General features: G+C 49.1%; 1 protein-coding gene across 2 annotated transcripts in view; it reads left to right on the top strand.

The window, feature by feature from the left end:
* MUC13 (mucin 13, cell surface associated) overlaps window positions 1-15,608 on the top strand; it is a 28,479-nt gene that overhangs the window by 9,981 nt on the left and 2,890 nt on the right. For both annotated transcript variants that reach the window (XM_062177179.1, XM_062177170.1), the window contains exons 3-10: window positions 184-306; window positions 2,186-2,292; window positions 3,492-3,547; window positions 6,181-6,347; window positions 8,867-8,992; window positions 9,305-9,428; window positions 10,029-10,066; window positions 11,981-12,065. In XM_062177179.1, coding sequence (XP_062033163.1) covers window positions 184-306; window positions 2,186-2,292; window positions 3,492-3,547; window positions 6,181-6,347; window positions 8,867-8,992; window positions 9,305-9,428; window positions 10,029-10,066; window positions 11,981-12,065 — 826 coding nt within the window. The remainder of the gene's footprint in view (window positions 1-183; window positions 307-2,185; window positions 2,293-3,491; window positions 3,548-6,180; window positions 6,348-8,866; window positions 8,993-9,304; window positions 9,429-10,028; window positions 10,067-11,980; window positions 12,066-15,608) is intronic.

The raw sequence follows: 15,608 nt of genomic DNA, 5'->3' as shown, positions 1-15,608 counted from the left end.
AGAGACTCAGCTCTAGAGTTCCTGCAACAAACTCCCTAGAGACATAAGAGAGTGTGTGTCGGTTTCTAGTTCTTAGGGCACGCTGTGGAGTAACACACCAGGGGGTGGAGGGGCCCTGTGAAAAATATGCTTTCAGGCGTTGTCATTTCTGCAAATTTATAATCTCTTTCTGCCCCACCTAAGGTCCCACAAGTCCTTGCAGAGACAATCCCTGTGATGGTAGTTCTTCATGTGTGGCCTTGTATGATAGGTATTTTTGCCTGTGTCCTGAAGGATATTACTATTACTCACAAACATGCATGAAAGGTGAGTGACACGGGATGAACCATGACAGAGCTTTCACATCTAAAGGGGAGGAGAAACCGAACATGATGGCAAAAAGAGACTGCAGATGATTGGGAGGGAAGTTGGGGCAGCCTAGTGCAGTGAGGTGTTGACAAGTCTCTGCCTTTGTCCCGCTGAAACCTCAGGAGCGAGGAGGTGGGGCCAGTTTGTGAGCGAGTCCTGAGGGTTCAGGGTGTCTGTGTGCACCGAGAACCACACAGAGGAGTCAGACAGGAGACGCTGCGGCCAGGGGTGTTGTGCTGGGGGCCTGGTCCTCCACCCTGGGTGCACTTCTCCCTCAGGGGATGTGCCCACATTAATAGCACACCCCGCTTTATTTTTTTTTTTAAAGATACACTTTCTTTTTTTATTTGTTAAAGAGTTACTTATTTATTTGAGAGGTAGAGTTATAGACAGAGAGAGGGAGAGACAGAGAGAAAGGTCTTCCACCTGCTGGTTCACTCCCCAGATGGCCACAATAGCTGAAACTGGGCTGATCCAAAGCCAGGGGCCAGGAGCTTCTTCAGGGTCTCCCACGCAGGTGCAGGGGCCCAAGCATTTGCACCATCTTCTTCTGTCCCAGGTGCACTAGCAGAGAGCTAGATTGGAAGACAAGCAGCTGGGACTTGAACTGGCACCGATATGGAACGCTGGCACTGTAGGCAGCAACTTTACCAGCTATGCCACAGCGCCAGCCCTAGCATTATTTCTTATTCAAAGGGCTATTACAAAGTTAAAATCGTGCTGGCACCACGGCTCACTAGGCTAATTCTCCACCTGTGGCGCCGGCACTCCAGGTTCTAGTCCTGGTTGGGGCGCCGGTTCTGTCCCAACTGCTCCTCTTCCAGTCCAGCTCTCTGCTGTGGCCCGGGAAGGCAGTGGAGGATGGCCCAAGTCCTTGGGCCCTGCACCCGCACAGGAGACCAGGAGGAAGCACCTGGCTCCTGGATTTGGATTGGCACAGGCGCCAGCCGTAGCGGCCATTGGGGGGGGGGGGGTGTGAACCAACGGAAAAGGAAGATTTTTCTCTCTGTCTCTCTCTCTTTTTCTCTCTCTCAGTAACTCTGCCTGTCCAAAAAAAAAAAAAAATCGTAAGATAAAGTATCATTTTCTAATTTTGTTTTATTTCAAATTTTATAAATGTTTACTAAGCACACATCAACTGTGCTGTTTTGTTGCAATGAAGTCATCCCTTGTGGCATGAAGCTTTTCCCATCAGATCATGTGGCTGCTGTGCAGGTCCGGGGCCTGTGTGACTCTGAAATCCACACTTTTCCTCTGATGAATGCTGTGCCGGAGCAGACTAATTGTGCAGGAAATGAATGTGTTCCATTGCCCACAGGGGTTAGGGCTTAATGAAAAGTTCATATTCCCAGCACTAATACTCTCTTTTTTGGGGATCCACCCTAAGTAGATGACCCCAAGTACAGAACAAGAATTTATGTGTGAAAGTGTTCACCACAACCCTCTCTACCTTTTAAGTCATTGGAAGCAGTAAGTCCAACAACAAAAAATGATTCCGTCAACAAAGGGACGTGTACTTCATTTAATATTGTACAACCTTCAAAAATGATGGTAATAAAGAGTAGGCAATGATTTGGCAAAATGCTTATCATGTAATAGTGAATAAAAAGATACGTGATATAAACAGAGTTTTAACAGTGTAAGCTATGAATAGAGAACAAAGACTGAGAGAAATGTCAAAAAGGTTGGGTGGATTATGGGTAATGATTTGTTGTATTTCTAGTCTTTTATAATCGTACAATGTTGATAACTTTAAAACAATGACCTCTTTTAGAACAAAATGGAAATGACCCTCTTTACGTGAAATTGTATAAAAAGATTCTGCTTGACTTTTCAGGAAAGACATTCCCTGGAGAGGTCACGGTAAATGTCGCAGACACATCTGACTTGGAAGATAAGAACTCTGCAGCGTATCAAGACTTATATGCCACTCTTACCAATTTTGTAAGTATTCCCCTTCCTTCCTTTTGGAATCAATATCTCGTCCCACTGAGCTGCAGGGTGGTGCACCCTGGCTGGGCAGTACCAGCTGTTCACATAGGGAAATGCAGCCCTACTGTGTGGTAGACAGCAGCTACCTTGAGCCCCCTGGACCCGGGTCTTCCCAAATGCCCAGCCTCCTTCCCTGGTACCCTGTACATTCCTGTGGGCTTGCACCTGGAGGCAGAGCCCCTGGCATGGCAGAGGGCCCTGTGAATCTTTGCCTCTCCCTGTGCCCATTGTTACATGTTATTTATTTATTTATTTTTGACAGGCAGATTTAGACAGTGAGAGAGAGAGAGACAGAGAGAAAGGTCTTCCTTTACTGTTGGTTCACCCCCTAAATGGCCGCTAAGGCCAGTGCGCTGCGCCAATCCGAAAGCCAGGAACCAGGTGCTTCCTCCCAGTCTCCCATGCGGGTGCAGGGCCCAAGCACTTGGGCCATCCTCCACTGCCTTCCCGAGCCACAGCAGAGAGCTGGACTGGAAGAGGAGCAACTGGGACAGAATCTGGTGGCACCGGCCGTTATTTTTTTTAAAAGATTATTAGAGACACAGGGAGAAAAGGAGAGAGGGAGAGGTCTTTCATCTGCTGGTTCACTCCTCAAATGGCCACCATGATCACAGCTGGGCCAGACCAAAGCCAGGAGCCAGGAGCCAGGAGCTTCTGACAAGGGTACAGGAGCCCATGGGCTTGGGCCATCTTTCTGCTGCTTCCTCAGGCGCATTAGCAGGGAGCTGGATCTGAAGTGGAGTAGCCAGAACTCGAACTGGCACCCATGTAGGATGCTGGCCCCTATATAATGCTATTAACATGGTTTAAAATGGACAAGTAAGTTTAAGGATTTTTCTTTTAAAGATTTATCTGTTTGAGGCCAAACTTAAGAAGCTGCATCACCTTATTTTTAAGAACATGATCATTGATGGGCTGAGTGTTCTAAGCTTCCTTCCTTTTCCTGGATAACTCTGACTTCTAACATCCAACTCCCAATATGTCCCGGCTGAGATTATTGAAAAGCATTAGAATGCATGTGAAGAACGAATAATGTGTTGTAATATATCGTGTGTACTTAATAAATGAGGTTAGAAATTCATGCTGAAACCTAGAAAATCACCTTTAAAAAGTTTTTTTCAACGTGTTATTAAATCTTTTCTCCTCCACAGTTTCAAGATGCGTTTAACGATACTGATTATGGACAGACTGTAATTCTGAAAGTAAGGTAAGTTGACTTGGGCCGGCGGGGTGCTTTGGAGGCAGGGCGAGTTTGTCTAACTTCTGGGTCACCTGAGGGACACCAAGGCCCTGTTGTAGCATTCCCAAGTCCGGAAGAGGTGGCCGTTCTGAGCTTTGAGAGCGGACTGCCTCTGCTGTCACTAGCGCTTTGGCCTGGCTGGGCAGGGTGTGCCCTGGGGATGGCCAGCTGCAGGCTGTGGTGGGCTACTCAGCAGCTCGTGCGTGTGGTCCAGCGTGGCGTCTGGGTCGGGATTTTGGCTGATTCCTTGGCTGCAAACCACACTGCCGCCAACTCCTAGAATATATACCGTGGGGCAAAAGGAAAAAGAAGGGCTCACAGCCATTTCTTCCCTCAGGGCAGGGAGTGAGGGAAAAAGAACACCCACGCCTGGCTGCTGCAGGCCAGGAGAGCTCCTCGTGCAGTCAGAGCACCACTAACTGAGCTATTTATGCAGTGACAAGCGCTGGTGCTACTTAGGGACACAGAGGGTCCTCCTCCAGCCCTCTCTGAAGCAGGTTAACATGCAGGTTCTCCGCCTGAGGAAAGAATGCACTAGATGGGCGGAGGTGTAGTCTAAGGCAATATTTATGTTGTAAGTTTTGCCATGGTAGTATCCTTAGAAGGCTCATCAAGTCCTTTGTGGAGTAAGATTAGCTAATGCCTGCATAGTCAGCCTTCCACATCCATGGGTTCTACAGCCATGGACTTAACAACCATGCATCAAAAAAAAATTTTTTTTTGAAGCAACTATGTCTGTACTGAACACATGCGTGCAGACTTTTCCCCTTGTCATTATCCGCTAACGATACAGTGTAACAACTGTTCCCATAGCCTTCAGGCTGCATCCGATAGTGTAAGCAATCCAGGAGGACTGAGTAGGCTATATGCAAATACTGTGACACTTTATAAAGATGCTGAGATTTTGTTGGCCATGGGGGTTCTAGAACCAATCTCTCATGGATACCCAGGGATGGCTCTGTGTGTGTGTGTGCATATGTGTTTGTAGCTGTATAAAATGTCATAGATGATGTCCTAGAGGTGGTGAGTTCCCAACTTGGTCTTGAATGAGGGGCAAGTCTGATTGGCAGCCAGGAGTCACCTGCATGGTGAGGGGTTGGCGGCAAGCAGCAGCCTGGCCCCAAGCTCAGAGGCTCCAGAGCTGGAAGGATGCAGCAGACAGCGGCTAGAGGACTGTGAGTGATTTCAGGGTTTTAGGTTTGGGTTCATGGACAACAGCCAGTCAGTGCACGGGGATACTGGACGGGATCAGACAGCAGGATACGGTGAAGCCAGGCAAAGCCATGTTCAGCCCTGGCCTTGGCACCTCTTTGCTGTGTGGCCAGAGAGGAGCGCTAACCTCTCTGGACACTTGGTACTCCGTCTGAGTAGTGGGGTGATCTGGCCAACTTCCTCGAAACCTGTTAAGGAGCCAATGAGATCTTGTTTGTGAAATTCCCCAGGACGTTGTGGACTTCAACACCAGTCTGTTCCTTTCCAGAGTCTGGGACCCGCAGAGTGATGGAGAGCTGGCTGTGGGGGTCCCCAAAACCATGGTGCTCCTTTTATTCTTAAAGAGTTCCTCCTAGAGGGGAGCCAAGGGTGTTTGCAGCAAACCTTTCCCTGTGAGCCCGGATCAGGGAGGAGAAGTGCCTCCCCAGCTCCAGGGCCAGGCTGCAGGGCGGGTGGGCTCTGCTCCCACCTAGCAGGACGCTTCCGAGGTTCCTGCCCGAGGTTCTCTCCCTCCTCCGAGTCCCCAACTCTCTCCCTGCTGTACAAGTGCTGGAATTGGGAGGGTCCTCAGAATTTCTCTCTCCCGAACCTCTAATTGAAGAGGAAAGTTAGGCTTGGAGAAACCGTGACTGGTCTTGGGCCACAAAAAGATAGGTAGAGATGGTCAGTGTCTGGCTTGGGTCTCTCTGACTCCGACTCTAGCGTTGAGGTCATTTACATGCAAGTACACTGTGGCACCATCCTTTCCTTGCTTCCCAAAGTAGAGTGCAAGCTGGTAATTTCTTTGAGTGAAGGAATGCATTATGGATGGCATTTTATTTGGTAGCCCCAGTGCCAAATTATCCCATAGAATTCTGGGTATTTTTTTAACCAATATAGGAAAATGTGTATTATGTATCCTTTTCTCACTGCCTTATCCTTTCCATTGCCACTCCCCAAACCCTAGCATGAATTAACTATGATAGAGAATTTTAAATGAAAATTCTAAGGTCCCATTTCATTTTTCAGACTCCCTTTTGAGGTGATTGTTCCTAGAAATGGAGTTTGGCTCATGTTTTGGATCTTCTTGATTGTGCTGAGGACCCAACATGGCTATAAACATTTCTTTAATAGCCAGCTATATTTTCAAGCTTCTGTACTTCTTAAAAGATGTACTTATTTGTAAGGCAGAGTGACAGAGAGAGAGAAGAGAGATCTCCCATCAGCTAGCTCAGTCTCCAGAGATCTTCCTGCAGCCCTGGCCTCCATATTTGGACCTCAGTTGTGGAGATGGGGCAGAGGGTCAGGGGCAGGACTGCAGCTGGGAGATCTGGGAGTGACTGCTAGAATGTGTATCTGTTGATCCTTCAGTTCAGCTCATCAAGTGACACATTCATTTTTATTTTTAGCACATCCCCTTCTCTGTCAGCAAGATCTGAGGTGCGTGCTGGTGACAACGCTGTCCATGTGAAAGTAATAAACATTTTCTCTCAAAATTCAAGCAAAAATGCAAGTACTGTGTCCAATGAAATTAAAGCAGCAGTTGCCAACTCAGATATCATTGCAGCATATAGTGGTAAGTATTAAATTTTACTCAAGGGTTACCTGAACTACCTGCTTTTAAAAAAACCTCTCAATTATATGGAAGGGAGCAATAACTGCAGAATTGAGTGGGCAGCTGTCTTCAGCTTTCCTTTCAGCGAATTTGTTCTTCTCTTTCCTTCCCCACCTGCCTTCTCCTCCTTTCCAGCCACCTTCCAAGTCATCGAACTGATCAGTTTGTTCCTCTCTTGGAAAATGTAGATGATCATACCAATCATTTCTGCGCAGAGAAAGACAAGGAAAGGAGAAACAGGAGGGCTTTGCACCAAGTCACAGCTTTGCAAGTGATTATAGAAGGCTTCAGCTGTGCTGCCTGCTCTGTAGCCTGCTGCCCAAGCCCCGCCTGTAGCTGCAACAATTGGTGTTTGCAGTCTTGCAAAGCATCCGGAAACCTGGTGGCCTGTAACCGCTACAGTTTATTTATTTCCACCTCATAATTCTGTGAGTTTGGACTGGACTTAGCTGGTAAATTCTTTTTTTTTTTTTTTTTTTTTTTAATTTTTGACAGGCAGAGTGGACAGTGAGAGAGAGAGAGACAGAGAGAAAGGTCTTCCCTTGCCGTTGGTTCACCCTCCAATGGCCGCCGCGGTAGCGCACTGCGGCCGGCGCACTGCGCTGTTCCGATGGCAGGAGCCAGGTGCTTATCCTGGTCTCCCATGGGGTGCAGAGCCCAAACACTTGGGCCATCCTCCACTGCACTCCCTGGCCACAGCAGAGAGCTGGCCTGGAAGAGGGGCAACCGGGACAGGATCGGTGCCCCGACCGGGACTAGAACCCGGTGTGCCGGCGCCGCAAGGCGGAGGATTAGCCTGTTGAGCCACGGCGCCGGCCTTAGCTGGTAAATTCTAACAGCCTAGGCCAGGCTTGCCTGACTCCTGCCAGACTGGCTTAAGTGCTGCCAGCATCTGCTGGGTCCCTGGGGACAGCACAGCTGGATGGGTGGTCTCTGCCCCACCATGTCTCCCCCTGCGGCAGACCGGCCTAAAGAGTTTCAGGGGCAGCAAGAGGGTGTGGTCCGGTGCACAAGGGCTTCTCAAGTCTCCGCTTAGGTTGTATTGACAACTGTCCTGGAAGCTGCAGCGACTTGTGTGACGTAGCACGGGGTGGCTAGGCCCCACCAAAGACCATGGACCCAGAGACGTGTGAATACATTGACGCCATGACCTCCGTCAACCCTCCACCACCAGCAGGGCCTGCTCAGGTGGAGGTGTGGCACAGCTGGTATTCCATCCTGGTTGCCAAATCTGGAGGTCTCTGTTGAGCCACAGTTTATGAGGGCGCTTCTGCTGCTTTCTCAGGCCATTAGCAGGGAGCTAGATCAGAAATGGAGCCCCTGGACATGAACCAGTAACCCTATGGGATGCTGGTGTTGCCGGTGGTGGCTTAATCCACTGTGCCCTACGCCCACCTATCTTTAGCTACGTGGGGCACTGAATTTTCATTGTTTTTTGAGTCTGGACCACAAATCTTGTGCTGAATTGTGATTTGGTTGCTATAACTCTACAAAGAGAATACCCAAAATTGATACAGTTGCTAAGTCACTTGTAATACAGCACAGAGACAGGTACAAGAGGGATCTTTTTTTTCTTTTCTTTTTTAAAGATTTATTTTATTTATTTGAAAGGCAGAGTTAAAGAGAAAGGTAGAGCCAGAGAGAGAGAGAGAGAGAGAGAGAGAGAGAGAGAGGTTTTCTACCCACTGTTTCACTCCCCAAATGACCGCAATGGCGGCCAGAGCTGAGCTGATCTGAACCCAGGAGCCAGGAGCTTCTTTCAGGTCTCCCATGTGGATGCAGGGGCCCAAGGACTTGGGCCATCTTCTGCTGTTTTCCCAGGCCATGGCAGAGAACTGGATTGGAAGTGGAGCAGCCGGAACTTGAACTGGCGCCCATATGGGATGCCAACACTGCAGGCCAGGGCTTTAGCCCAAGAGGGATCTTGAACTTGAATCTAATTGCACTGAATCAGCTGAATAAAGAAATAGTCATTGAAGAGAGGATTGGAGAACTTGATTTCAGAATCCCAGATTTTCTCTCTCTTTTTTTAAAAAAGGTTTTATTTATTTATTTGAGAGGTAGAGTCACAGACAAAGAGAGGGAGAGACAGAGAGAAAGGTCTTCTATCTTCTGGTTCACTCCCCAAATGGCTGCAACGGCCAGAGCTGCGCCAATCTGAAGCCAGGAGCTTCTTCCAGGTCTCCCACACAGGTGCAGGGGCCCAAGCACTTGAGTCATCCTCTACTGCTTTCCCAGGCCATAGCAGAGAGCTGGATTGGAAGAGGAGCAGCCAGGACTAGAACCGGCGCCCACTTGGGATGCCAGTGCGACAGGCAGAGACTTAGCCCACTACACCACAGTGCCCCCATCCCCCATTCTCTTTTGTTAAAACACATATTGAAAGGCAGTAGAATAACAATGGAGCAGTTGCTTTCACAAATTACCTCATCCACATTGTCTAGTTGAATGTGTTCTTGAACTCTCTGTGCCTCACTTAGGGCAAGATCTCTGTGACTATTATGGCTGTGTAAAGCAAAACGATCAAGATGATTGCAGTGATGGCTTGTCATGTGTATGTAAAGAAGGACTGGGCAGACCCAACCCATTCGTGGGTTTTTGTCTTGGTAAGTGTTCCACCTGCTGCTGAATGTTCGTTAGAACTCCCACACCTTCTGCATAAGTAAGACGCAAACTCTCCTGCTCAAGTTTCCACGAACCTGAGTGCTGCAGATCTTGGCTTAACCCATACAACGGGGGGATCGGACCCTGACCGGGGCTGGGTAGACAGCTTCAATGCGGGTGTCATTTGTGGAGCCAGTGAGAGCCACATTTCTCTTAGGAATAGCAATGTGACAAAAATGGCCTTCTGTCATGTGTCCCTTTGGGGTTGGAGAGGTTGTTTCTTAAAATAATTGAGCAATCACTCTGTTTTAAAGCAAAGTGTCCCGATGACTGCAACGCTGAGAACAATAAGCAATGCTTAATGACCCAGGAGGACCAGAGTCCCAGCTGCACCTGCTTGCCGGGCTACAAAGACGATGGCAGAGGGAGCTGTGAAAAGTAAGGACGCCATTCCGTGTTTGTCTCGCCCCGGCTGGAGCTTGAACACATAGACAGGTTTAGAGTGAGGAGGTTGGTCGGCTGGCATGGGTCGGGAGGGGTAGCTCCTCCTCTCCCTCCTCTTCCGCACCATCTTTGACAGTCTGAGCAATCTCTAGGTACCAGGAACACTATTAGGTAACACCTATCATGCAATGACACTATGGGGTGCCTATTAGCTCCCCATTTTCCGTTGAAGAAACAGGGTGGCAAACAAGTGGCAGAGCTGTGTGGTGTCACCCGCTGAGAAGGGTTCCGCTCTGCTCCACGCCTCTTGGGTTCATCTTCGCCCTGAGCTGCCAGATCTCCCTGGAGCTCAGAGGCTGCAGTGTTCGGGCAGTGGCCAATGAGAGCTGATGGACCATAAACCTTCTCAGCCTTCCAGAGCCACTGGAAGCTGCTCTCCTGGGACAACGGGAGTGTAAGGAGCACAGGAAACAGGAGCAGGATCCAGGGAGGGCAGGAAGGAAGGGGGATGGAGACAGAAGGGAGGTGGGGCGGGAACTCGACGTGCTCCGTGCAGGGGCTCTGTGACACAATCTCCTGCTCGCTGTGTTTTAGGTGTGCATTCGGCTACAGCGGAGTGGGCTGCAAAGACCGTGAGTATCAAAGTCTTGTTTTATAAACAAGTTGTGAAACATGGGAGAATGTTAAACAGTGGCCACACTGAAAATCCTGTCTAGTCTCCACCCCTACCCCCTACCCTCGCCCAAAGTCTCTGTCTTCCATCATAAAGACAGAAAATGTACTTGCGATTTGTCTTCTGGGTCAGGCCATCTCATGCCCACAGCAGCAGCAGCTCTGGCATCAAAAACAACGAAACTCAGCCCAAGGAGTGGGCCGGACGCCTTAACATTGATTTTCTGCATTGGCTGAAATATGCATTTCCTGCTACTAGAAAGTATAAAAGCCCAGTTCATTCCAGGAGTTAGATGATTATGGGAGAGCAGATGTAGAAACCGGACATTTAAATACAAGAGTACTTCAAAAGGTTCCTGGAAAAATTGAATGAAAAAATAAGCTTATTTTGGTGAAAAAAATTTCTAAATTTATACATAGCTTATCCATAATACACATATTCCATGAATTTTTGAAGACCCTACATGAGCATGAATTTCAAAGTTTTTTGCACCAAAATAAGCATATATTCTAATTCCATTTTTTATGAACTTTTTGAAATTTCCCTCATACTAAAATCTAAGAGCCGTTTCCTGGTTTAGGATGTGTTGTTGCAAATTTAGTTTCTTTGTCCCATCCCATATCCCATCCACAGCAGATTGGGATAATATTAACTTTAAATTGTAGATAATTCTATATTTTAAAAATCTATATAGTAAACTAAAAGGAGCAATGCAGTCAGCCTCTGGCCATCCAAGACAGTAAGGAGAGATGCTCGTGGTTTCTGCTGCGTCATGTTGCGAGGATGGATCTGCTGAGTTTCCACACCTGTAAAACCAGATGACCTCGCAAGTGCTTCCCAGACCTAATGGACTGTGGTCTCCTGCACCCAGGAGGTGGCATTTGTGGCGCTCTCATCTACAGCAGTGTTGTGCAATGGAAGGATAATGTGAGCTGTGCGGTCCATTGTACATTTTAGAAAAGCAAATTCTTAAAAGTAAAAAGAAATAGGAACTTTGACTTTATTTATTTATTTATTTTTTGACAGGCAGAGTGGACAGTGAGAGAGAGACAGAGAGAAAGGTCTTCCTTTTGCCGTTGGTTCACCCTCCAATGGCTGCTGTGGCCAGCGCACCACGCTGATCCGAAGCCAGGAGCCAGGTGCTTATCCTGGTCTCCCATGTGTGTGCAGGGCCCAAGCACTTGGGCCATCCTCCACTGCCTTCCTGGGCCATAGCAGAGAGCTGGCCTGGAAGAGGGGCAACCAGGACAGAATCTGGCACCCCGACCGGGACTAGAACCTGGTGTGCCGGCGCCGCAAGGCGGAGGATTAGCCTATTGAGCCACGGCGCCGGCCGGAACTTTGACTTTAATAACATTTTCTTTCACCCAATGCATCCAAAATTTCATTTCCACAGGTAAAATTCAGTAGAAGAATTGTTACTGAGCTAGGTCACTTTGTTCTTCCTTCTGGGTGTTTGGAATCCCGTGTGTGGGTCACACTGACGGGCATCTCAGAGCTACATGTCAAGTATCAGCAGTGCTGGGCAGGGCAGAGTGGGACTCCAGATCCTTAGGAGCAAGGTGAACGGCAGCCTGGCTCCTCTGGTTTATCAGTAAGGTAAGACATGGAAGGCAGTCAAGGCAGCTGAGGTCCTTGGCGGAGACTCCAGTCCTCACATAGCCAAGAAAGACCCTGCTGCCACAGTCCCACCCCGCCCCAAGCTGGCATCTCTTATCTGAGGCTGCTGCTTCTCACTGACATCTAGAGACTTAGTTAGTAGTAGACCCTGGTACTTCGCCTGCCCCAGAGGGAGCAGGGACCAGAGCTGATCATCCTGAGAGCCAGGAGTCACTGGGGACACACGCACCATTCCGACTCTTTTCTCTCCTAGCGTTTCAGCTGGTTCTCACTATCGTGGGCACCATCGCCGCCGTCCTCATCCTCAGCCTGGTGATTGCGGTGATCTGCTCCACAAGGTACGCAGTGGGAAAAGGGGCCCCTTCCTGGGGCACAGCACGGCCAGCAAGACGCTTTAGTTTCCAGATGCGCCCAGCCGCTCCTGAACAGGAGAGGGGACATAGAGGAGGCCCCTCTAGTAACCACAGATGTTTTTTCTTGCATTCCTTGTCTTGTGATTATATGAGCCATACACAGTGGTGGATGAAATGGAGAGATGTGGAATGATAAAGAATGTGAAATCACCTACAAAACTTACCACGCTGAGGCAACGAACACTTTTGGCATATATGAGGGTGCTTCAAAAAACTCATGGAAAAATAGTTAAAACATAAACGTATTCGGGGCTGGTGCCATGGCTCACTTGGTTAATCCTCCACCTGCGGTGCCGGCATCCCATATGGGCACCGGGTTCTAGTCTCAGTTGCTCCACTTCCAGTCCAGCTCTCTGCTGTGGCCTGGGAAGGGCAGAGGAGGATGGCCCAAGTGTTTGGGCCCTGCACCCGCATGGGAGACCAGGAGGAAGCACCTGGCTCCTGGCTTAGGGCTAGTGCAGTGCCAGCCATAGCAGCCATCTGGGGAGTGAACCAACGGAAGGAAGACCTTTCTCTCTGTCTCTCTCTCTCACTGTCTATAACTCTGCCTGTCAAATAAAAAACAAAACAAAACAAAAAAAACATATTTTGGTGCAAAAATAGTTTGAAATCCCGTGTCTGATTATGCCACAATACGCATTTCCCACAAACTTTGTGAAGACCCCAGGTTTGCATGGATTTCAAACCTTTTCCCACCAAAACTAACACCTTTTAATTCAGTTTTCGGAAACATATCGTCCCAGATTATTTTCTGGCTCTTTGAATGACAGTATAGACATAACGTGTGTGTCCTTGTCTTAAACGCTTGTGCTGACATTCACCTTTGCTGAACTCTGCTGTGTGACTCTGCTGGCTTCTGGTGGCTAACGCCTGGTTGGCAGTGTTGAACTCCACTGGCTCCGTCAAACATAATCTCCTCCAGCTGCTTGTCTGCCTGGGCCGCTGCTAAAGAGGTCTAAAACCAACCTCTGGATTTAAAAAAAAAATTTTTTAAAGATTTATTTATTACCGGTTCTAGTCCCGGTTGGGGCGCCGGATTCTATCCCGGTTGCCCCTCTTCCAGGCCAGCTCTCTGCTATGGCTTGGGAAGGCAGTGGAGGATGGCCCAAGTCCTTGGGCCCTGCACCCACGTGGGAGACCAGGAGAAGCACCTGGCTCCTGGCTTCAGATCAGCGCGATGTGCCGGCCGCAGTGGCCATTGGAGGGTGAACCAACGGCAAAAAGGAAGACCTTTCTCTCTCTCTCTCTCTCACTATCCACTCTACCTGTCAAAAAAAAAAAAATTATTTATTTATTTGAAAGAATTACAGAGAGAGGGGGAGAGAAAGAGATCTTCCATCCGTTGGTTTACTTCCCAGATGGCCTTAACGGCCGGGGCTGAGGCAGGCTGAAGCCAGGAGCTTCATCTGGATCTCCTACACGGGTGGCAGGGGCCCAAGCACTTGTACCATCTTCTGCTTTCCCAGCCAGGAGCAGGGAGCTGCATCGGAAGTGGAGCATCTGAGATTAGAACCAGTATGCATATGGGAAGCCAGAGTTGTAGGCAGTGGCTTTACCTGCTATGCCACAATGCCATCCCTAAAACATGGCTATTTCTCAGCTGGGTGCCTTAAGTTCTCTTCTCTTAAGGGAGGAAGAGTAAGGCCCTTTTATTTTTTCAGCAGATATTCGATGTGTCAGAGTGCTTCCTGTTACCAGGATGGGAATGCTCTCGTCTCTTTTCCATTCTACAGGTGCCAATGGGGTTCCACTTTGATAAAAACAAGATGCTTTTCCTTTTGTTTTCTTTTTTTTTAAGATTAATCTTATTTATTTGAAAGAGTTAGAGAGAGAGAGGAAGAGAGAGAGAGAAGTCTTCCATCCACTGGTTCACTCCTCAAATGGCCACAGTGGCCAAAGCTGAGCCAATCCAAAGCCAGGAGCTTCTCTGGGTCTCCCACGTGAGTGCAGGGGCCCAAATACTTGGGCCATCTTCTGCTGCTTTTCCAGGCACATTAGCAGGGAGCTGGATCAGAAGTGGAGCAGTCAGGAATCAAACTGGAGACCATATGGGATGCTGGCACTGCAGGCCAGGGCTTTAACCTGCTACGCCACAGCGTTGGCCCCTTTTCTTTTCTTTTTCTCCCTCCCTCCCTCCTTCCCTCCCTTTCTTCCTTCCTTTCCACAGACACAGAGAGAAAAAGATCGTCCAACTGCTAGTTCACTCCTAAAATGACCACAATGTCTGGGACTGGTCCAGGCCAAAGCCAGGAGCCTGGAATTCCATCCAGGTCTCCCATGTGGGTGCAAGGCCAAGCACCTGGACCATCTTTTGCTGCTTTCCCACACACATTAGCGGGAAGCCGGATCAGAAGTGGAGCACCTGGGACTCAAACCAGTGCCCATGTGAGATGCCAGCATTGTAGGCAATTGAGGTGGTAGCTTACTCTGCTGTGCCCAAATGCCAGCCCCAAAAAGCTGCCCTTTTTAACATTTAGCTCATGCCTTATCTTTTGGCAAAATGGGTATTTTCCCTCTATAATGTGAGAAGATAAACAGGTTTTCAGCTCCTAAACTATTTTTGCTTAGTCTTCTCTTTTTCCTTTTACTGCATTTTCATCCTAACTCTGTCCCCAGACTTTATTGTGAGGAAGCAAAGGCAAGAAGTGGGTATGTGAGCACCCTTGGCCCCTGGTTTCCCACGTTCTGGAACGGGGAGCCGGAACGTGCCTGGCCGTGGAGCAGGGCTGTGCCCTCTGCTCTCAGGGGGACTGGCTCGTGGTCCCGGGACTTCAGGGACCTCAAGCATTGCTGTGGGACCTTGAGCCAGGTCTGCCCTTAGCCCAGCCCAATTTGAGACTCTGGGAATAAATGAGGAATTTTAATTTTCTTGCCCAAGTCAAAGGGCAAGGAAGTCTCTCCTCAATGACCTTGGGCAAGAGTGCTGTCATGGGCTGTATTGGCCATCAGGGTCACAGCATGAGTGACAGCTCCAGTGTGACTCAGGCACAGTAACCGGCACCCGGCACCCTGGGGCTGGCCCCACCCCCATGCCGCTGCCCAGGACCTTGTCTGGGGCCAGGCAGCATCAGCATCAGACCTCCCTAGGGAGACGCCTCCCTCCCTCCCTTGTCTGCAAGCACTTCCCCCTTGGCTTTGAATAGGCTCGGGACCCCGGCGGGGGCACAGCGAAGCCCAGGAACCCTGTTTCTTCTTCCAAGGCCTTTGGGCCCTGGACTCATTTTACACACAGGGCTGCTTCTATAGACATTGACTTGGCGCGAGTGAAAAACTGCGTCATCAATCATCTTTCTCCCTGACTTCTATTGTCTCTCATAAAAAAATTCAAAAGCACACCTGAGAATACAACACTGGGGCAGGTGTTTGTAGTGGTTACGATGGCATGGGACACCCAGTACAAGTCCCAGCTCCACTCCCTCTCCGGCTTCCTACTAATGCGCACCCTGAGAGGCAGCAGGTGAGGCCTCA

This window comes from Lepus europaeus, chromosome 2 (genome assembly GCF_033115175.1).
Source record: "Lepus europaeus isolate LE1 chromosome 2, mLepTim1.pri, whole genome shotgun sequence".
NCBI lineage: Eukaryota > Metazoa > Chordata > Mammalia > Lagomorpha > Leporidae > Lepus > Lepus europaeus.
This window is presented reverse-complemented; position numbering and strand designations above follow the sequence as displayed.